The 23,523-nt window shown below is 45.9% G+C and overlaps 1 protein-coding gene across 3 annotated transcripts in view; it reads left to right on the forward strand.

Annotated features, from left to right (window-relative positions):
- The window catches only part of Ptpra (protein tyrosine phosphatase receptor type A), a 110,939-nt gene that overhangs the window by 82,558 nt on the left and 4,858 nt on the right, over nucleotides 1–23,523 (forward strand). For all 3 annotated transcript variants that reach the window (XM_031371911.1, XM_031371913.1, XM_031371912.1), the window contains 12 exons: nucleotides 2,008–2,084; nucleotides 3,855–3,891; nucleotides 7,212–7,309; nucleotides 9,566–9,685; nucleotides 10,436–10,602; nucleotides 11,261–11,396; nucleotides 12,501–12,650; nucleotides 14,806–14,899; nucleotides 15,170–15,246; nucleotides 15,697–15,831; nucleotides 20,385–20,510; nucleotides 20,591–20,742. In XM_031371911.1, the coding sequence (XP_031227771.1) occupies nucleotides 2,008–2,084; nucleotides 3,855–3,891; nucleotides 7,212–7,309; nucleotides 9,566–9,685; nucleotides 10,436–10,602; nucleotides 11,261–11,396; nucleotides 12,501–12,650; nucleotides 14,806–14,899; nucleotides 15,170–15,246; nucleotides 15,697–15,831; nucleotides 20,385–20,510; nucleotides 20,591–20,742 (1,369 nt within the window). The remainder of the gene's footprint in view (nucleotides 1–2,007; nucleotides 2,085–3,854; nucleotides 3,892–7,211; nucleotides 7,310–9,565; nucleotides 9,686–10,435; nucleotides 10,603–11,260; nucleotides 11,397–12,500; nucleotides 12,651–14,805; nucleotides 14,900–15,169; nucleotides 15,247–15,696; nucleotides 15,832–20,384; nucleotides 20,511–20,590; nucleotides 20,743–23,523) is intronic.

Consider the following 23,523-nt stretch of genomic DNA (forward strand, 5'->3'; position numbering starts at 1 on the left):
CAGGCTGGCCTCGAACTCAGAAATCTGCCTGCCTCTGCCTCCCAAGTGCTAGGATTAAAGGCGTGCGCTACCACCACCCGGCAATTTCATTATGGGTGGTTGTGAGCCACCATGTGGTTGCTGGGATTTGAACTCATGAGCAGACGGTGCTCTTACCCGCTGAGCCATCTTACCAGCCTGGTGGTGCACACCTTTAATCCGAGCACTTGGAAGTCAAAGGCAGGTGGATTTCTGAGTTCGAGACCAGCCTGATCTGCAGAGTGAGTTCGAGGATAGCCAGGGCTATACAGAGAAACCCTGTCTAGAAAAATAAAAAAATAAAAATAAAAATTATACTTTTAAATTCTTTTTTTTAACTTTAATTGCATTTATTTGTGTATGCATGTAGCTGCACATATGCCATGGTGTACATGTGGTGGTTAGAAGACAGCTTGCAGGAGCTGGGTCTCTCCTCCTTCCTTGTAGCTCCTTGAATTGCCAGGCATGGCAGTAAGGGGCTTTACCCTTTCAGCCATTTCACAGGCCCTCATCCCTTTAAAATGCTTGCTTTCTAGCACATAGTATTAGTACTTATACATAATTTAGCAATCATTGAACAAATATTGAAAATACCTACTCAGGTGTGATTGGTGAGACCTGCAATCTTATTTGTATCCATGTTTATGGATGTGTATATATGTACACAACATTTTTACATATACTAGGTATATTGTACAGTATACACTCCTCTGACTTTAATATATATATTATTAGTTCATCTGTCCAGAAGCACTTTTTATCAACTGTTTAATAGTCTGTATTATAGATACAATATAATAACCCTAATATAGTGGAAGTGTTTACATATTTAGGGCACTAAAAACAGCATTGAGCCAGGCAGTGGTGGTGCACGCCTTTAATACCAGCACTTGGGAGGCAGAGGCAGGTGGATTTCTGAGTTTGAGGCCAACCTGGTCTACAGAGTGAGTTCCAGGACAGCCAGGGCTACACAGAGAAACCCTGTCTCAAAAAAACAACAACAACAACAAAACAGCATTGAGAGCTACTACCTCAGTGAGTAAGCCTGCAGCCCTGAGTTCAATACTTGGAGTCTACGGAAATGTAGAAAGAGAGAACCAGCTCCACAGAATTGTGTTCTTACCTCCACATGTATGGGTTAGCATGTTACACATGCGTCACATACATACACACATAATAGTAATAGTAACAATTAGAAGTAAAATAATGTTGAGGGCTGGTGAGAGAGCTTAGCAGGTAAAGATTTCTGACACCCTGAGTTCAATCCACAGTAGAAGGAGGAAACCAGCTCATGAAAGTTATCCTCTGACCTACATACACACACATACACACACACACACACACACACACACACACACACACACATACACAAACACCATGGCACAAGGCCTAACTGTACTCATACATACCATATGCAAGCACACACACACATATAGTAATATTAAACTTATAAAAAATTTTGAGTCAGGGTTTCTCTGTGTAGCTCTGGCTATCCTCAGACTTACAGAGCCCTGCCTACCCCTGCCTCCTGGGTGCTAAGGCTAAAGAACAGTCTTAAAGGGCAAGTGTGGGAGGCAGCAAGGAGGCTGAGGGTAAAGGCACTTGCTGTGAAGCCTAGTGACCTGAGTTCATGAAGGAGAGACTTGATTCTCTCAAGTTGTCCACAAGCACAGGCAGGCAGATGCACACAAAGTAAATATTTTAAAAAATGTTTTCTATCATCCAAAGGCTAGGTACAGTGGCTTCTATGAACCTAGCACATGGGAGGTTCCAGCAGGAGGATTGTCGTGAGTTCAAGTCAGCCTGGGCTACAATGGGAGTCCTAGGTTAGCCTGATCTACAAAGTAAGACTATATACAAAACAAAGAACATTGGACTGCCATGTCTCAGTCACAGAGACATAAGGTGTCTGAGTTAATCTGCTTCAGGGACAATAAGAAACAAGATTGGATCTGTTGAAGTGTTAACTTCTCGTTTGGTTTTTTCCAGATGACCACTCTAGGGTACACCTGACACCTGTTGAAGGGGTTCCAGATTCTGATTACATCAACGCTTCATTCATTAATGTAAGGAGCCTGCGCTCTTCTCGTTTCTCCCCTGAGAAGCTATTAGCTGCTGTCTAGTGGTGTCTTCCTTGCTATGTTTTGAGAGATTGCCACCACAAGCTTTTCCTAACAAATCTGAACTTTTAAGTGGCTAATTCCTTTTTTAAATAGTGGTTAATTTAAAATGTATTTTTGTTTATCTTTTCATCATTGACTACAGTTTCCAGTACAGAAATCTGAATCTAGATATATATTTCTGTAAATCCTTTTTTGAGCATTTTCAAATGCTACAAACAAACGCAGGCCTTACCCTCAGTAGTAAAAATAAGGGAGACCAAGACAAGAAAAGCAGCTACCTAGTAAGTCTGGTCAGTGCATCCCCAGTGAATCAATGCCTGAGTGAAGGAAAGTGGTCCCAGGTACCCTGGAGTGGTGCAGACTACAGGAGACATCTGTATTCTGAGCTACACAAAGATTACCTCACCTGCTAATGATCCCAGGACTTGATAAAGCACAGCCAGTTGACACATTGACTAGAGACTCTGGTCTAGACTGGAAGGAACCAGTTCCTATCTTTAGGTGCCTGAGGGCATATAGCAAGTCTTTCAAAGAGTTTCTACTGACTGAAAGGAATGTAAATCCCACCTACACAACCAGCGGGGACTCAGGTTTCAGAGCACTGAGAGGAGGAGGCAGCTAAGTGCCCCACTTCATCCTCCCTTAGTAGTGCTTCCTTCTGTTCTGCTTTAGTGACTGGGTGGTGCTACTGTCTCATTGCAGGTACTCATCCATTGAGTTAACTGACCCACTCCTGGCTAGGAAACACTCTGGGGCTGGCTTCCACATCTGTGTGTTTGTTTGTGTTCAATTTTTTAAAGTTTTTTTTTTGTTTTCCATTGAGACTTCGACAGTGACTTTTCATGAAGCCAGGAGTGTGGTGTGCTTAACGTGTTTCTTAAGAGCCCATCAGTTTTAATTACATGTTTAGAACTGGGACAGAATTGAATATCCTGAATTATAGCTGTCTCGATTTTCATGTTGTAATGATTTAAAACGTTTCTGAAAACTAAATTCCTGTTCTTAAAAGAAAGTTGTAAGAAGCCTGCTATTTATTGCTGACTTTAAATGCTTTCTTCTCTGCTAAGAAACAATTCTATCCTGCCCTTGTTTGAACTAGAACAGGGAATGACTTCTCAGGGTTAGGTCTGTCCTTTGATTTTACCACTACCTTTGTGTGGCCTGGTGTCCCAGCAAGATGCTTGGCATTGCCCACCTTCTGCCATCTGCACAAGGAGAAAAGAAAGACCCTGTCTGGTCTCTCAGAGACTCCTTATCTCTTTGAATGACATCCCCTGTCTCCTTTGTTTCTGGTCTCCCACTGACTAATGGAGAATGCTCACTGTCAAACCTGGCTGTTTCTAAAGAGTTTGTTTACACCTGAGAAATATCTTCAAGAACAAATGCTTTGTCCTTCCCAATTTCAGCCTAGCTCCACCCTGGAACCACCCTTTATACTCTGCCTTGGAACACTAAAACCCACATTGTTGGCGACTAGAAAAACCTCAGAAACAGTGTAGACCAAGTATTCCTGGTAATTCACCTTGAGAAAACTACCCGCGCCATTTGAGCTTCACCATCTCTGATTCTCCTCTCCAGCACTAACCCTCCCCGGCTTTCTGTCATGGAAATTCTCACGAATTGCCTAGACCTTTTACAGGGGAGGCTTTGTGAACGAGAGTCAGCCTGCCAGCTTCTGCTTTTCACTTGTCTTTCTCATCCCTTTCCACCCAGGGCTACCAGGAAAAGAACAAATTCATCGCTGCACAAGGTAATGACAACTTTTTATTCTTGGGCTAAACCATGATTCCATACTGGGTTGAGGGTGGGGGATTTTGCCCAAATACTAAATGAGTAATGAAAATACAGTAACTTTTCTCCGGTTGCTATCACCTAAAAGATACATAGGGGGCTGGGGAAATGGCTCAGTTGGTAAAGTTGGTTGCTGCAAAACATGAAAACCTGAGTTTAGATTGCTAGCAACCTCATTAAAAAGCATGACAGCACATACTTGATTCCACTGCAGGAGAGACAGAGACGTAAGGTAGAGATCAAGGTAGAGAGGAATTGAGGAAACCCTACCATTTGACTTCTTACCCCCATTGGCAAACAATGCACCTCTACAGTAATATGCAAATGCACATGAACACACATGAACATGTGCACACATACTCTCACACACAAAAAGAAGAAAATATACATCTTATTAGGTTTGCACCTAATGACATATATCTTGATGACTTAGTACCAAAAGGTCCTTTTTTTAAAAAGTCCCTTGTAGCTTGAGAGATGGTTCAGTGGTTAAAGCACTGGCTGCTTATATAAGCTGACAATGTAACTGCTTTGTGACTTGGTTAAGGGGAAGGTTTTTATTGGCAATGTGAGAGAGAACATTGCAGAGAAATCTGGAAGAGTCCAGAGCAGAGAGGGAGAAAAGAAGTAGACTGAACATGGCCGTGAGATAGCAGGAGCAGAGCAGAGAGATAAAGAAATGAATAAAGAATGAGGGAGGGGGAGGAAGAGAGAGAAGGAGGGAGGGAGACAGAGAGGCCAGAGCATAGCCAAAATAGCAGGATAGAGAAGAATGAGTAGCTAGGGAGAGGAGCCTGTCAGCTGGGGGTAGTTGAGTGTAGGAGAGGAGGTGAGACAGTCTGGGATGCTAGATACATGTGATACTGAGGGAGCCTGGAGGCCAGCATGCACTTTGTTACAAATAGGTACCACAGGTGGCCTTTTGTCCCTTCTGCCAGTGATAAGGGAGATCAGCTAGAGATACACAGTGAGACCCTGTCTTAACAAAAACAAAAACAACAACAAAAGGAAGTGAAAAGGTTAGCGTAGGGAAAGAAAGAAGGCTATAAACAGACATGACAGAAAGGCTTCTAGGGCTCTGAGGAAGTGTTACACGCTGGCCATGGTCAGCGTGCTCTGCTCTCCCCTCCCCTCTTTGTCTCTCTGCTCTGGACTCTTCCGGTGCCCGTGGGTGTGGGTGTTCTCTCTCTCCTATCTACAATAAAAACCTCCCCCTAATCGTGGACCTGCCATCTTGGTGGTTTCCTTACTGTGCTCCTTACATACAGGCCTCAGTTCCCCTGTGAGGAGTTACCAATGATTGTGAGCCACCATAAAGGTGCTGGGAGTTGAACCCAGGTCCTCTGGAAGAGCAGTGTTATATCCAAAGAGATTCCAGTTCCTCAGACTCCAAAGGGCCATCCAGATATCTTTTTTTTTTCTTTTTGGTTTTTTTGAGACAGGGTTTCTCTGTATAGCTCTGGCTGTCCTGGTACTCACTCTGTAGACCAGGCTGGCCTCGAACTCAGAAATTCGCCTGCCTCTGCCTCCCAAGTGCTGAGATTAAAGGTGTGCACCATATCTTAAAAAGGGTTCAACCTGGGCTGTAGGAGGATTTCTGGCTGTTAGATAAAGGCAGCATTCCTGGGGGGGGGGGGGGGGGGGGGGGGGGTCATCTCCCTTTCACTGGTTAAAAGGACAAATGACCACAAGTGGTGCCTGTTAGTGTAACAAAGTGCATGCTGGCCTGCAGGCTCCCCCAGCATCACACATTTCAAAGTCCAAGATAGCACCCCAGCCCTTCTCTCCTCCTACCCTACCCTAACTCCCTCCAACTCACAGGCCTCCCTCCCCAGCTACTCCTCCCCCTTCCCCTCCCCCCTTTCCCCCTCAGCATTTCCCCTCACCCTTACCCCCCCCTTGTCTCCCTGTCTGCACAGAGACTTCCCTGACCTCCTCCTGTGAGATCAGTGAACCCACCTCAGAGCTGCCCCCAATAAACCTGCCTTTATACTTTAATCTGGCTTAAATTGGCTTATTTCATTGGTGGAGAAAAACCTATCAATAATATGTCATGCTTTTGCAGTTTTTCCTTCTTTTCCAAGATTAATCATTGTCTTGTTTTTCTAGTCATCTAGTTCTTTAAAGTAGTTTCCCCTTAATCTTTCCTAATGGTGTGTCTCTTTTCAACACCTTCAGATAAATGAGATTTAATTTAATTTGATTTTTTTTTTTTAAGGTAGGGCCTCACTGTGTAAACCAGTCTGGCCTGGAACTTACAGGGATCCTTGCCTCTCCTGTGCTAGGCATATGTCACCACATCCAGCTGAGCTGGATATTTGGTTGGTTGGTTAGTTGGTTGGTTTGAGACTAAGTCTTCTTATGTAGACCAGCATGGCCTCCAACTCAGACATTTCTCTGACTCAGCCTCCCAAGTGCTGATAGTAAAAGCATGTGCCACCATGCTAACAAGCTGAAGATTTTATTTATTTATTGGAAGGGGGCTATCACTGGCACACACACACATGCTATGGAATACATGCGAAGGTCAAGAGACAACTTTGAACAGTTGTTTCTTTCCTTCTACTATGTGGGTCCCAGAGACTGAGCTCAATTCATCAAGTTGGGCTGCAAGAGCTTTTACCCACTGAGCTATCTTGCTGCCTCCTAAGGTTTCATTGTTTTAAGTACATTTGGGGGCTTTCCTAAAACCTTTAGTTCAATAGCAGATCCAGTGCCCCTAAGCCCGGATTGCAAAGACTTCTATTTACCATGCCCTGGAATTCCACCAGCCTCTCCACTGCTAATACCTCCCCACCAACCTCCCCAACCCCTTATTGTACAGAGCCTGGCTTTGTTTAGGAGCTTCTTATGGCTCTCTGAGAAGAGCTGTATGGAAAGTAAATTTGAGTTCCAGCCTGAACAGTCACTCAACCTTTCTGGGGTTGATGACATTGACTGCAGAATGTAATAGGAGGGAGTAAATGTCAAGAGTTAATTAGTCCTTGGCTTATTGTCTGGACTGTATTCAGTAATCAGGCATGACTTCTAATCCTTTACCCTTAGAAAACCATTGTGTTCTTTCCTGTTTGGAAGCCTCCTGCCCACAGTCCTAACGAAGTGTCTGGTACACACATGGTAGCTACATGGGAAACATTCAGTTGGCAGGTGAATGAATGGATAATAAGGTGGATATTCCCCTGAAGATATGTAGGCACAAAATTCCAAAACTCAGACTGAGTGAGTAGTCTCAGATTCCTAGTTATTTCCCCTTTTCAATCTTCACTTCGGTTTCCTTAGGACCAAAAGAAGAAACAGTGAATGATTTCTGGAGAATGATATGGGAACAAAACACAGCTACCATTGTCATGGTGACCAACCTGAAGGAGAGAAAGGAGGTAAGCTGAAAATTTAGAAGCCAGCCCCGGTGTGGGCATATCTGGTAGATAGAGGGCCTGCTCTGCTGGAGCTCTGAGCTTGAGCCTGCTGCCTTCTTTCTTCAGTACTAGTAGATTATCCAGGCAGGCTAATGTGTCTCTTCCTGTAGCCTGGAAACTTCAGATGAATCTTAGGACAGGGGCAGAGGTGTCTGTGGTACGTTATCATATCTGGAATTAAAATAGCTCATTCTCATTCCAAAGTAACCCAAGACGGGAGAAGTAGGCCATTAGCTAGAGAAGACAAGAGGCTTTTCCCTTCAGCTTCTCTGCTCCCTCATTCCATTAGTTTCCTGCAGCACCTTCTAAAGCTTTTGGTATACCATCAAGCTGATAGAGGGAGCCATATAAACTAGCCAAGCCCCTAATATAGGAGTAGCCAGCAGGAGTACAACGAAGGTGAAGCCACACCAAGTTCTGTGAGCAGCTTCTTTGTGTGTGTGTGTGTGTGTGTGTGTGTGTGTGTGTGTGTGTGTGTGTGTGTGTATGAGAGAGAGAGAGAGAAAGAGAGAGAGAGAGAGAGAATTTCACATCATACACCCCAATCCTGCTCATCTCTCCCTCTCCTCATACCTCCACCCTTGCAACCTCCCCCCAAGAAAAAAAATCCCTAGGGTGTCACAGTGTATCCCACAGTACACCCTTTTGTCCATACTTATTGCTTACAAATGTTTATTGCAATGACTGGTACAAGGCCTCTGGCTTCTGCTACTCTATTGATAGATACTGGGACTCCTCTTGGATATCCTGTTGTTGCCCTATGTCATGGAGATCCTGTAGTTTTGGATCTGTAAGACCAGCCTGTTCATGATATCCCAGCAGTTCAATCGATGGGGTAGTTGTGGTATGGGCCAAATCAAAGCCGTGGATCTGGGCCTCAGAGGTATCTGAGCTAGTCAGCCCACTGGCTCTCCTGCTCTCATGTCCATGAGGCAGACTCACTAGCAACCCCTGCTGCTCCAGAGCCAACTCTACCCTGATGCCCAGGGGAGGACAGAGCCCTGTGGACAGCTTCTAACAGCTCCTTTTTACTTCCTGGCCTGATCAGCTCTGTAGCTGGGCCATAGCCAGTGCCAAACTTTGGTGCCTTAGTCGCTGTTCTATTGCTGTGAAGAGACACCATGACCAAGGTGACTCAGAAAAGATAGCACTTATAATTGGAGTTTGCTTACAGTTTCTGAGTTTGTTTGTTTGTTTTTCTTTTGGCTTTTTTCGAGACAAGGTTTCTCTGTATAACCCTGGCTGTCCTGGAACTCACTCTGTAGACCAGGCTGGCCTTGAACCCAGAAATCCGCCTGCCTCTGCCTCCCAAGTGCTGGGATTAAAGGCGTGTGTCACCACCGCCCAGCTGAGGTTTTCCACTATTGTTATGATAAAGGGATGGCAGAGTGAAGGCAGGCTTGTTGCTTGAGAATAACAGAGTTCTGCATCTGGATCTGCAGGCAGCAGGGAGAGAGAAATGATGAGCCAGGCTTGGGCTTTTGAAACCTCAGAGCCCACTCCTAGTGACACATTTCCTCCAGCAAGACCACACCTACCCCAACAGTGCCACACCTCCTCATCCTTCTCAAATAATTCCACTCCCTGATGACTAAGCTTTCACATCTGTGAGCCTATGGGGGCCATTCTCATTCAAACCACTACACTGAGTCATAGATTAGCCCACAGAGATGAATCCTCATTTATGCCTTCTCAAGGATGACCCTCTGTCACCTCGATCCATCCATCGTGGGTTGTTGAATGTATTGCTCCGCAGCCTCACAGTGCTTAGAAGGGTAGTTTGGGGCTGGGCTTTATGATAGTATGCTCTAAGCAGGCCAAGCAGACCGTTAGCTCTTGGAAGCTATTGAGTCAGCAGGAAGACCTTGGGTTGACAACAAGCCAATAGCCTGTATGGGTACACTGCAGTAGCTCTGTCACAGCATATGGCTGGTCCCTCCTTCACACAGGCTTGTGTCTAAAGCGTGACCTGGGAGACTGGGTGGTGCAGGTTTTGCTGGTAAATCAGTTTCCTGTTTGCCTTGAGCTGAGGGGTAGGAGTGGAAAAGATGGAGAGGTCAGTAAGTAAGGCTGGGTACAGTTGAAGAGAAAGTAAGTTACAGTAACTAAACCGTTAGCTGATAGAAGTGACAAAGGAGAGACAGGCTTTGTGGGTTTTTCTCTCAGTCCCTTTACATCTGCAGTCTTGAGTGAGAGACGTGTCTGTTTTCATTGTAGTGTAAATGTGCCCAGTACTGGCCAGACCAAGGCTGCTGGACCTATGGGAATGTCCGTGTGTCTGTCGAAGATGTGACTGTTCTGGTGGACTACACAGTACGGAAGTTCTGCATCCAGCAGGTACAGTCTTCTGCCTCCTATGCAGGCGTTTGTGTCGTATCTGCCGACCACCAAGAGGGTGGGAGGGTCCGGCTTGTCCCCGTCTTACTCAGGGTGTTAGGAATTGCATAGTATACAGTCTGTGTGGGTTCTGAAACCAGGAATCTGAGCTCCAGGAACTTCTTCTCCTCTGTCAAAGCCAAATAAGCAGTGTTTTTATGGCTGGGAGGAAAAGGACCTGTTCAGGCAAAGTTTGATTGCCTTGAATGTGCCAAGGCCGTGTGAAGAGGGTTTTCAGGAAATAGAGCAGTCTTCTGGATGCTGTGTTCACCTTGCTAAAGATTTCTAGCACCAAGGATATTCTGGAACTATTGCAAGCCTTCCAGAGTGACCATGGAGGCCTGAGCTGGAGTTGAGAATCAGGGTGCTGTGGAAAGAGGATTATCAAGAATCTGGAGGCCTGCTAGCTGTGGTGGTGCACGCCTTTGATCCCAGCACTGGGCAGCACAGGCAAGAGGTTATCTGACTAAGAGACCAGCTTATTGTACAGAGTGAGATCCCATGCCCCGCATGTGTCTCCGACCCTGACCCTGCCGTTTACCATAACAGTTCGTGGGCTCGGTCCAGGCCACTTAAGTTCTCTGAGTTTCGCCTGCGTTTGTAGGCCAAGCGTGGTAGCAGCTGCACAGCCTCCTGACCTCTGTCACATGTGCCTGCCCTCCTGCTGCCCTCCTCGTTACCAGAACAAACACTCCACTCTTCATTTGACAGGTGGGTGATGTGACCAACAGGAAACCACAGCGCCTCATCACTCAGTTCCATTTCACCAGCTGGCCAGACTTTGGGGTGCCTTTCACCCCAATTGGCATGCTCAAGTTCCTCAAGAAGGTGAAAGCCTGTAACCCTCAGTATGCAGGGGCTATCGTGGTCCACTGCAGGTCAGTGTGGCCTGACCCTTGCCCACTTTCTGCTCCCTTGGCCAGAGCAAGGGATCAGCATAGGGACCCTGTCCAAGGAGGCTGACACAGAAGAAATGCACAGCTGGGACCCAGGCAGCAGCCAGAGGGAATCTTCCAGCTCTAGTCTGGGGTGGAGAATATGACCTGGGGGAAGACGGGGAGTTAGGCAGCTCACTCTGGTTCTAAAACAACTGTGAAGGAAGACTCAAGCCAGAGGCTATGTCTTACCTCTAGAAGCAGTATTTGCAGTTATAGAATTTGTTCCCTGCCTCCCATTATTTTCAGTATATACCCCTGACAATGCATGAGATAAAATCACCTGCTTTTGGTCTTATATTTATTGGAGTTAATGTACCTTTCTTCTTAGGAGGGCAGGTCCTAGGTTTGGAGTGGAGAGACCACACTGTGAAGCCAATTGGCTGACTCAGTCCCCTTGCCAACTTGAGACCCTTAACTAGCAGGGTACCCAGGCCCTGATAACTAGGACCAGGAGCTCCTAGCACACAGTAGGATTGTTGATGCTAGCTCAGTGTACTGTCCCATTGGGAATTATAATTTGTCTGCTTGGAGATGCCTGAGCTGTGTAGCCTCCCCTGCCTGCCCCTGCACGCACTAACCCCATGCTCTCTGGCTACAGTGCAGGTGTAGGGCGCACTGGCACCTTTGTTGTCATCGATGCCATGCTGGACATGATGCATTCGGAGCGCAAAGTGGATGTATATGGGTTTGTGAGCCGGATCCGGGCCCAGCGCTGCCAGATGGTACAGACAGACGTGAGTGATCTGTGGGTGAGGCAAGGGAGGGGCTTTCTAATGCCAGGACATCTCCCTGCTCTGAGGACTCCAGTTCATTGTGCATCCTATAGTGCGTATACACGTGCATGGAACGCATCTGTTGGTCAGAGGACAAATTACCAATTAGTTCTTCCCTTCTGTCATATATGTAAAAGAAACTAAGCATAAAAAAAAAAAAAAAAAAAAAAAAAGGCTGGGCGGTGGTGGTGTACGCCTTTAATCCCAGCACTTGGGAGGCAGAGACAGGCAGATTTCTGAGTTCAAGGCTAGCCTGGTCTACAGAGTGAGTTCCAGGACAGCCAGGGCTACACAAAGAAACCCTGTCTCAAAAAAAAAGAAAGAAAGGAAGGAAGGAAGGAAGGAAGAAAAAAAAGAAAGAAAGAAGGAAAGAAAGAAAGAGAAAGAAGCTAAGCATGGGGGTTGGAGAGGTGGCTCAGTGGTTAAGAGCTCTAGCTTTTCTTCCAGAATACCCAGGTTTAGTTCCCAGCATACACATGGAAGCTAACAACTATCTGTGACTCCGACTCCAGGAGATACAATACCCTCTTGTGGCAAAACACTCATATCTGTAAAATAAATAAAACCCTTTTTAAAAAGAAATAGCACATACAAGAGGTTGTAGCTCCACGGCAGGGGGAAACAGGCAGCTGTCGCTTCCGTTGGACCTTAAGGATAAAGGGAAGAGTTGGCACTGAATGCAAGCATGCCAGGGCCCACAGTCATGCTGCAGCCAAGTCCAAGAGCAATCATGAGGCTCTGGGCACATCACAGACCTGGAATGGATCCAGGCTGGTCTGCCCAGCAGACCTTGCAGGCTTTCACAGCCTTTGTGTATGTCCAGTTTCTAACAGACGCTGCAGACTGTGGAATCCACCAGGCCAGAACCATGTCTCCCAACCTAACCTCCCCATGCATGAGGGGAACTCAGGCATTTCAAGTCCTGCTTCACTGTATTGGGACAGTATGAATGACAAGTTTATTGCTGCTAAAATCAGAGGGAAAGAACACTGAATAAAGCTAGCACTGGAAGTAATCTGGTGCCATGCTGTTCATAACTGAGACCTCTGTATGATCACATTTCAGATGCAGTACGTCTTCATATACCAGGCCCTTCTGGAGCATTATCTGTATGGGGATACAGAACTGGAAGTGACTTCCCTAGAAACTCACCTGCAAAAAATTTATAACAAGATCCCAGGGACTAGCAACAATGGGTTAGAGGAGGAGTTTAAGGTGAGTTGAAGCTGGACAATGTCCAATCAAAAGGGACTACATGGTCTGGGAAAAAAAAAACAGATCTAGGAAAAATGCTAATTCTGCATGTACCATGGCCAGTGGTAGTTGAGTGTGTCCTGCATGGTAAAGTCACTTGAATGGTCTGTCAGGAAAATGAATAGAAAACAGAACTTCTGCCGGGCGTGGTGGTGCATGCTTTTAATTCCAGCATTTGGGAGGCAGAGGCAGGCAGATTTCTGAGTTCAAGGCCAGCCTGGTCTACAGAGTGAGTTCCAGGACAGCCAAGGCTACACAGAGAAACTCTGTCTCAAAAGAAAAAAGAAAAAAGAAAAAGAAAACAGAACTTCCTTAAGCCCCTTAGCACCCTACATGATTATAACGAACAGCAGGGTAAGGGCAGACAAAGTGTTTTGAGCATGGCAGTGCAGTATTCCAATGACTTGATACTGCCATGGTAACACAGAAGCACCCAGACACAAGCCAACCAGCAGCTTAGGCTGTTACTTCCCAGTAATAGGCAATGTTGGGCCTATGAACCCTAGGTTGCTGACTACTATTGATGCTAGACAGTGACTCAACACTTAGGGCCTGTGACCAGGGTTTAACTCAGTGATAGAATGTATGCATAGCATATGGCTGTGGAGTCAACCCCCAGCAGCCCTCTGCCCCCAAAGAGTAAATAAAACCCATGTCACATCCTCATCAAGAAGAAGTACTTCTAGAATCCAGGCATGGTCATTCACTCCTTTAATCCCAGCATAGACAAAAGGATCTCTGAATTTGAGACCAGCAAGCTCCAAGGCAGCCAGAACTATAGAGAGAGAGACCCTGTCTCCAAAAACAAACAAACAAACAAACAAACAAACAAAAATGAAGTTCTCAAGCCTAAGCTGGGTCTAGGGCTGCAGGCCGACAATTACAGCTACGTGAGAGTCTGGGACAGGAGGATTGCAAGATTATCTCAAAATCTAAGAAATGGAATCGAGCCATGTGTGGTGGTGTATACCTTTATCCCAGCATTTGGGAGGCAGAGGCAGGCAGATTACTGTGAATTTGAGGCCAGCCTGGTCTACACAGTGAGTCCCAGAACAGGGTAGGCTATGTAGAGAGATCCTGTCTAAAAAGACAAGGCAGTGTGGTGAGTGTACTCTCAGACATAAGATAGATAGTAATGGGGATGCAGAGAGCCAGTCACCTTAAAGCTTCCTTATTGCACTGTAATACATACTTGATTCACTGGGATGCTGCACAAGCTTGACAACTTGAGTTTGGATGTCCAGCACACATGTGAAAACTGCATAATGGAGTGTGCCTGTAACCCCACTACTGGGGAAACAGAGACAGGAAGGGACAGACACTGGCCAACCAACCAGCTAACTGCAATAGCAAGCTCCAGGTCCCATGAGAGGACCCTGTCTCAAAAAGTACAGTGGAGAGTATAGGTCACCCAACCTCAACCTCTGGGCTCTACATCCACACTTAAGGGACATACCCATGCAGACAAGGAAACAACCCCAAAACCAGGAAGGAAGAATATAATTTGAATATTTTTCTAAATGGCAGAAAAGTGGCCCAGAAAATTCAGGGTTAGAGGAATCTCAGTAAGTTCCACAGGAGCCTAGAAGGTGCTGCTTCTCAAACATTATTTTTACTTCTTACTAAGCTTTTTTTTTAAGATTTATTTATTTATTTTATGCATAGGAGTAGTACACCCTGTAGCTCTACAGATAGTTGTGAGCCTTCATCTGGTTGTTGGGAATTGACTTTTAGGATCTCTGCTCACTCCAGTAGACCCCACTTGCTCCAGCCCAAAGATTTATTTATTATTCTAAATAAGTATACTGTAGCTATCTTCAGACGCACCAGAAGAGGGTGTCAGCTCTAATTACCGGTGGTTGTGAGCCACCATTTGGTTGCTGGGATTTGAACTCAGGACCTTCAGAAGAGCAGTCGATGCTCTTACCCACTGAGCCATCTCACCAGCCCAGACTTCCTACTAAACTTAAAGACAGAAAAATGGCATCTGGAAATGGAGACAGAGGACTGTGGGGAAGAAACAGTGGAGTCAGGGCCTGGAGGTGTGGTCTTAGTGACTGGCGGAAGTCTCAGGTTCTTCACTGGGAGCAGTAGTCACTCTTCTTTCTTCATTCAGAAATTAACTTCAATCAAAATCCAGAATGACAAGATGCGCACGGGAAACCTTCCAGCCAACATGAAGAAGAACCGGGTTTTACAGATCATTCCATGTAAGTACCCCTCTTCTCTCCCTCCAGGCTCACTGCTTCGGCCCCCAAGTTCCCCAATTCCCTTCACACTCCACCTTCTCAGGCATTGTGATTGGCCAAAGTCAAGAGTCACAGCATTGTCTCTTGTTTCTCTCAGTTCTTTAGTGGTTTAAGGAAAGAAAAAGGCATAAAAGCCAAAGGAGCATTGCTATCTTTGCCTCACTGACTTATGAGCCTGATAAGGAGAGTGAATGTTGGTGAGCTGCAAGCCATTTGTTGTCCTCCTTGCAGATGAGTTTAACAGAGTGATCATTCCAGTCAAACGAGGTGAAGAGAACACAGACTATGTGAACGCATCCTTCATTGATGTAAGTGGTGGGTTATGTCCCATGAGTATCTGTGGAACTTCCAGTGCCTCCCTCACGTGCCTACTTGAGAAGAACATCTATGAGTCAATCAACAGCTCCTAAGTTCATTGCTACCTACCCACCCTGAGCACTAGGCCTGTCTAGCCACAAAGAACACAATGTAAAGGAGACATGCTATATATTTCTAGAAGAGAACCTTACATACTCACACCTAAGAGTCTAAAGCTGCTCTAATCGCTCCTGTCTCTTCTCTCCCACCTACCTCCATGCCCTGCTTCCCTTCCCCTGCTATGATCCTTTGTCAAAAGAGAGCTCTTGGTGGAATTCGTCTACCTGCGAGTGGTCCCTATCACTTCAAAGGGTTCCGTCTTCCTCCATTCCAGATAAGCCTGTCTTTTACACTCACCCCTTGTTGACAAACCACCTCTGTGATTAACCTGACCCATACAGGGCTACCGGCAGAAAGACTCCTACATTGCCAGCCAGGGCCCTCTTCTCCACACAATTGAGGACTTCTGGCGAATGATCTGGGAATGGAAGTCCTGTTCCATCGTAATGCTGACAGAACTGGAAGAGAGAGGCCAGGTGAGCTCAAGAAGATGCTGAGTTAAAAGAAACAAGAAGGTTGGGGGCAATCATAAGGTGTGTTTGAATCTTCGATGTTGCCCTGGCAGATCAAGAGCCGGTTGATATCTAAGCTGTCCTCAGTTTTTTCCTGAACCTCCAGTTTATTCCAGACATCCCTCACCATTTCCCTTTTCTCCTGTATCCAGCTCTCAGACTAGCCTTGCACACACTCTCTTCATCCTACCTCCCTGATGCGGCAAAGCCAGTGAGAAGAGAGGTTGCATACCCAGGCCAGGCCTCTGAAGTAGAAGCATGTGAATGTCCTTAAGACATGGTCACCTGCCGGGCAGTGGTGGCACATGCCTTTAATCCCAGCACTTGGGAGGCAGAGGCAGGTGGATTTCTGAGTTTGAGACTAGCCTGGTCTACAGAGTGAGTTCCAGGACAGCCAGGACTATACAAAGAAACCCTGTCTTGAAAAAACAAAAAAACAAAACAAAAAAACAACAACAAAAACATGGTCACCTTTTATAATTACTACACAAATGCAAACAGTGAAATTTAAGAAATATAAAGTAAAAGACCCTAACCTAACTTACAAATTTACTACACAAATGCAAATAGTGAAATTTAAGAAATACAAAATAAAAGAAAAACAAATTTTAAAAAAAAAAAAGGATTTGAAGCCAGGTATGGAGGCACACACTTTTAATCCCAGCACCTTGGAGGCAGAGACAGCAGGATCTGTATGAGATCGAGACCCCTGGTCTACACAGGGAGTTCCAGGCAGCCAAGACTGCACAGTGAAACCCTGTCTCTTAGCCAGAAGCTTTCTCAGAATCAGAGATAAGAACGGCCCCATAGCTGGGCCAGCAGCTTCCTAGCCCATATTTATGGTCATTCTTTTTTTTCTTTTTAAGGAAAAAAAGACTTAAAACCAATTTGAAAGTAGTATTATCTGGGGTTCTGACTATGCAGAAGACCTCAGAAATGCACTAGATCAGTTCCTCAGCATAGAAAAGTGCCCCCACTCTCTGTTCCTAATAGTGCAGCCTCAACAGGACACTCCCAATCTCAGAGTATCATATTCTATCGCTTATTTTAGCTGTATTTCAGCTGCATTCCCATGGTTCTTATTTTTTGAAGCCTCTCTGTATCAAGTCTGTGCACCGTCATCATAAGTAGGTAACTCACTGTCCCTGGAGCATCATTCAGCAAGGCTCAGAGTCAGTAGACAGTATGGCCTGGTAACAGTCACTTCTGTGCTATAGATAAGAGTTAGGACATTAACCAAAGAGCCTTGGAGACAGATGCTTGAGAGATGGCTTGGTGGTTAATGCTTGATGCAGTTAAGACCAGCTTTGAATCCCAACACTATGTAGTGAGCCAGGAATTAGGCACAGTCCTATAACCCTGCCTCCAAGTGGGCAGAGACAGGATTTCTAGGCCTTTCTAGTTTCTATCCTGAGAAAATGAAAGCCTGGGTTCAGGGAGAGACCTTGCCTCACAGAACAAGTGAAGATTAAAATGACATGCAGTGCCCTTCCTCAAGCCTCCTCCTGTGCACATTGGCACATACATATGCATGTACACGCATGTACGCGCATACACACACACATATACAAAAATACCAGTTAATTTTTTTAGATAATTTTTGCCTTTGACAAGTCTAATTTATATATTTCTTTTTCTTTTCTTTTTTTTTTTTTTTTTTTTTTTTTTTTTTTTTTTTTTTTTTTTTTTTTTTTTTTGGAGACAGTGTTTCTCTGTGTAGCCCTGGCTGTCCTGGAACTCACTCTATAGACTAGGCTGGCCTCAAACTCAGAAATCCGCCTGCCTCTGCCTCCCAAGTGCTAGGATTAAAGGCATGCACCACCACTGCCTGGCTTGTATATTTCTGAAAAGCCCGCTGGGTGAGAAGATTCAGTAGGTGAGGGTGCTGTTCTCTTACTTCCATATGAACCCCATGGCACATTCATACCCACACACAATAAATGAAAAAGTATTCTCTTATAAACAGACCTCTTAACCCTGGCAAGGCGCCCAAGCCTATAATCCCAGCACTTAGGAAGTTAAAAGGGTCATCACTCGTCCACTCAACTCTGAACCCATCTAAATAAGGAAGTGTACCTTTAACCCATTTGTTCACATCACGAGTCTAGAGTTACCTTCCTCTCCAAGTTCTTCATGGCCCCAGCATGCAGCCTGGGAGTCTGTGGCTGAGCCCTGGTAGATTCTGAACACTTGTGACAGTCTGAGCACTGCTGCTCACCATTATCTCTGACATGAGGTGTAGTGGCGTGGACAGTAGTGATGCCTCCCGTGTAGCCTGTCAGCTCAGGGCCTCACCCAAGGGAGCCTGACACGACTTTCTGTGTCCTGCCCAAACCTTAGTTTTTCACGTAGCAGCTAAGTGGTACCTTTTTGGAAAATATAAATGTAATTATGTCACTCCTGGTTGTAAAATCCTGTTTGAGTTTGTGGAGATTTTGATAAAAATACCCGTACATTTAAATATTAGGAATACTTAGTGGTAATAGTTCCCAAACTTGGCTCAGCCCTTCCTCCTCATCTCACTTATTTATTTACATATAGACAGGATCTCATGTATCTCAGAATGGCCTCAAATCCACTGTGTAGCAAGGCTAACCTTGAACTTTTGATCCTCATTCCCCCACCACTCTTGAATGCTGGGATTACAAGTGTACCCCACCATGCCTCATTTTTTCTATGTGGGGGAGCAAACCTGAGGCTTTGAATGTGCTCATTAACTTTGCTACAGCCCAGCCCTGTTTGTTTCTGAAATTCTCATACTATTTCCCAGATGGCTTTTAAATAAGCATCCTTTTAACAGAGGTGGTGGCATACACCTTTAATCCCAGTACTCCAGAGGCAGGAGGATCTCTGCTGAGTTCAAGGCCAATCAGATCTCCATAGTGAGTTCCAGGGCAGCCAGAACTATGTAGAGACATTGTGAAACCCTGTCTCTGTGAGAGGGAGGAAGGGAGGGAGAGGATAGAGAAGAACAGAATAGTGAAGACCCTTGTGCCTCACCATCCCAAACAATGGGATTATGGGTATGCGCACCATCCCTACCCTTCTGTCACACCCTTACTTCACTCTACTCTGTATTCTCAGATCCTTCCACAAACTGAACAGCAGTGCTTTCTAGAATCAGTCACAGCCTGTCTTTGAGAAGGGGAGTCTCATTTTCTTCACGGCCTTGTATTCTCCATGGGCCTAATCACCAGCTTTGCCCTCACACCTCATTCCCAGCAGGATCCCTAGGCATTTGTAGCCTGGGCCTTCTTACTACCTAGACTCCTTAGACTCACGTTTTGCCCCCTAAAAAAGGTTCTTGTCCCTTAAGTGAGAGCAGCCCAGTAGATCCTGATCTGAAGCTGCCCTTTGCCGTCTATCAGTCCATACCCACCCAAACACTGGTGCTGCTGTCACAGCTGGCACCACCACGCTCCCTCTGCCAAGAGGCCACCTCTGCTTGTACTGTCCCTCCAGCATTCTCTCCCTCTCAGAGTTTGACTTTGGTTTTTTGTTTGTTTTTAACTCCAAACTACATTGATTTTTGTTGTTGAGCCTGCATGAAGAACTAAATTAAATAAAGAATTCTGTTACCTGAGAAATTCCTAAGTGAGGATAACCCCAGACATCAATCTCACAGCTGTAATGATCCATCCAGTGTCTCTCCATACCATCCTTTAAATCCCAGTTCTGTCATGTGGCTGGATGTATTTCACACCTTACACACCTTACACACCTCCCTTCAATAGCTTTTTCACTTTCAAATTCATCATATAGCATGAGTCTGCAGCCCAGGCTCAGTCAGGACCAACCCAACCAGCCAAAAGGTCTACATCCTCCTTCCCCACCCCACAGGGGCCTCCTCCCTGTGAGTAACTGATTTTATGACCTAAAGCTGCTAGGTGTGATCTTCAGTACCTTATTATTAGTTTGATGGTTAGTTGGTTGGGTGGGTGTTTTGAGACAGATCTTACTTTGTAACTCAAGCTAGTCTTGAACTCACAATCCTCTTTGCCTCTGCTTTTCCTGGTGCTGGGGTTACAGTCATGAGCCATCATACCTGGCTCTATATATGTAATTCTTATAATGTCTGATGGTCCTGTCTTGTTCTACCCACTAGCAAGGATAGAAATGCTCAAGTTAGCAACCTTTGGGTGTCCCTTTAGCTGTTTACATATTAAAGGGCAAAGAGGACACTGTGGGCCCAGCATGGTGGTGCATACCTTTAATCTCAGCACTTTGAAGGCAGAAGGGTAGATCTCTGTGAGTTTCAAGGCCAACCTGAGATGCTTAGTGAAATTTCAAGCCTGCCAGGGCTATACAGTAAGACCCAGGCACACAGGGGTACACATATGTACGTACATACATACATGCAAGCAAAACAGTCACACATAAATGCATGTAAATATAAATGTCAGAAGAACAGGTCTCTGTGCTGTGAGAAGCCAGGCTACTTATGGGCACAACTGCTGTTCTACCACTCACAGATTCTAGCCCCTGACCTCACATGCCTCTCTCTCTTGTTCCTCCAGGAGAAGTGTGCCCAGTACTGGCCATCTGATGGCCTGGTGTCCTATGGAGACATCACGGTTGAGCTGAAGAAGGAGGAGGAATGTGAGAGCTACACTGTCCGAGACCTCCTGGTCACCAACACCAGGGTGAGATGGGTACTGGGTGGGGCAGTTCCTACAGGAAGAGCAGGTCTTCCAGTGTGTCCCTGACCACCCTTCCTCCAAAGGAGAACAAGAGTCGGCAGATCCGGCAGTTCCACTTCCATGGCTGGCCTGAGGTGGGCATCCCCAGCGATGGCAAGGGCATGATCAACATCATCGCAGCAGTGCAGAAGCAGCAGCAGCAGTCGGGGAACCATCCCATCACTGTGCACTGCAGGTACTGCTGACCCTGCCTGCCCTCAGGAGGGACCAGAAGAAGCGGGGTTGGGGGGGGGGGGGGGGGGGGGGGAGCAACACAGACACACTGCTGAGCTGCACTGCAGGTACTGCTGACCCTGCCTCAGGAGGGACCAGAAGAGGTGGGGGGGGGGCGGGGGGGAGGGACACAGACACACTGCTGAGCACAGTGGTGCTGCGTGATCCAGACAAGTGGGTAATGAGAGGAGATCCTGGAGTTTGAATTCTGCAGTGTGGTAAGGAAGTGGGCATATCCACATCCTGAGAAGAGCATGGGACAGTGACAGGAGCAGCAGGGGAGGCCAACGCTAGAGAGCCCAGTTAGGTAATGTGGTGTGGGAAAAGACAAGAGAGTATTTTTTGAAAATGATTTGAGGGGTGGGAATCAATGAGACTAAGAATAGAAAAAAAGAAGAAGAAGAAAAGTCAAGATGCTCCCTGGGTTTCAGCCCAAATTAGTAGTAACATTGACATGACCAACAAAAGAGCAGTGGAGCAAGTGACTCTTATTTAAGATCGAGTTTTAGAGGAAAAATAATATCAGATTGAGGATGTGGTAGCGCACTTGGCGAACATGCTCGAGGCCCCAAGTGGAATCCCTAACACCCCCAGGAAAAAAAGTTTATCCTGATGTATGTCCTTAATAGTGAAGTCTCATGAAGCATGGTGGTGCACACAGCTAATCCCGTACACAGGATGTAGAAGTAGGTAGACCTGTTGAGCTCAAGGCCAGCCTGGTCTACACAGCAAGTTTCAGGCCAGCCAAGGCACATTGTAAGACCCTGGTTCAAAAAAAATATTTTTTTTTGTAGTCTCTCAAAAGATTTGCCCCTATTCTAGGGCTGAGGATGTAGCTTAGTGTTCACATAAGAGCAAGCATGTTGGCACATGGCTTGTAATCCCAACACTTAGGAAGTGGACGCTGGAGGATCATAAAGTCAAGGTTATTCTCAACTATAAAGTACTCACTTTCAAGTTATTCTCCTCCCATTCCAGTTACACTGTGTGTGTGTGTGTGTGTGTGTGTGTGTGTGTGTGTGTGTGTGTGTGTGCTTGTGTACCTGACACTCCATTATAGTCTCCCTGGCAACAAAGGCTTTTCACACTGGGCACAAGTCACCATCTTTTTGTGACATACTGTAACAGCTTCTCTTGTGGTTTTCATCCTCATAAACTGTCCCATCTCTGTGACAATGCTGATTCTACTCTATCTGTAGCCCAGACTTTTTTCCCTAGTTCAATAGACCGTGCCTTCAGGTAGCCCATCTAAATTCCCTTGCTTGTAATATCCACTGCTGAGTCTTGGTCTCTGGTTCGAATTCTCCCTTAAACTCCATATTGCTCTCTGGCATGTATGTATCTAGTACTCAGCATTTCAACATAGGAATCTGATGCGTAAGATTCAAAGTCATAGCTCGTGATCTTTCTTCCAATTCTCCTTTAAATCCATATCCCTTCCACTCCTGCTTATCTCTCTTATTGTCTAAATTTTTAATTTTTGTAAGGGTGTTTTGTCTACATTTATGTCTTTGCACCAAGTGTATGTCTGGTGCCCACAGAGGCCAGAAAAAGGCATCAGACCCCCTGGAACTGGAGTTACAGGTGGCTGTGAGCTGCCATGTGGGTGCCAGGAATGAAACCCAGGTCCTCTGCAAGAGCAGCCAGTGCTCTTAACCATCGAGCCACCTCTCCTGACCTCTCTTTTTGGGTTTAGTTTTGTGTTTGAGACACAAGATCTTACTATAAAGGCCGGGTTGGCCTCAAACTTACAGAGAATCACCTACCTCTCCCTCCCAAAGTGCTTGGATTAAAGGCATGTGACATCTCCTTTGGGTGTCGCTTAGCTCTTAAGAGTTAAGGCTTAACTTATAAGAAGCCTGAGAACTGTTTTGTTTTCTCATTCTCCACATCATATCTGAGCCATCAGTAAAGCCTGTTCTACCTGCCCCGTCTTCTCAGAACCCAGACATTACCACCTCCCCCACAGCTCCTCAGTCAAGTTACCTTCCCTCCCATACTGGCTTTCCTGCTCTCCCCACCCCAAACACCCCCAGTTATCAGCATAGCAACCTTAAAATCTTTTAAAAGAAGTCTGACTTTGGATCAGAGAGATGGTTCCGTTGGTAAAAGCACTTGCCTCACAAGCCTGAGAGCCCAAGTTTTATCCCCAGAACCCACATAAAAAGCCAGATGTAGAACCCTAGCCCTCCAGCAGTAAGATGGGAGGCTGACACAGGAGAAGTGGCCAGAAGCTCTAGGGCCAACTATCATGGTGTTAACTATGCAGTGGCAAAACCAAAGAATCTGCCTCAACAACCAACTTCCAAAGGTTGTCTACTAACCTCCATGTGTACACTATGGCTTATGCATGCCCCCACACCCTGCAGCCTGCACACACGCACACACTCCCACCCCTCACACACATAAATACAGATTTTTACAAAAGGAATCAGTAAGACTGGATCACTCCAAACTAGAATCCCAACAAGGGTACAGTATGATGTAAGGTCTCCTTACCAGGACAGTGAGCTAAGTGTACCCAGAATTCTCCTGGACTCTGATCTCATACCTACCATTCTCCCTGTCCTTATGTACCATCCAGGTACATACTCTGTCACCCTCACCCCCCTATAGGCTTGTTTTCAGATAGCCAGCCACTTTGGTGTCTGTGCATACAACATCTCTTCAGAGAGCCTTCCCCGAGCATCCTGCCATGGAGCAGAGCACTGTTCCTCTCTTTTTTTTTTTTTTTTTTTTTTTT

Source organism: Mastomys coucha, unplaced genomic scaffold (genome assembly GCF_008632895.1).
Source record: "Mastomys coucha isolate ucsf_1 unplaced genomic scaffold, UCSF_Mcou_1 pScaffold15, whole genome shotgun sequence".
In the NCBI taxonomy this organism is placed as follows: domain Eukaryota; kingdom Metazoa; phylum Chordata; class Mammalia; order Rodentia; family Muridae; genus Mastomys; species Mastomys coucha.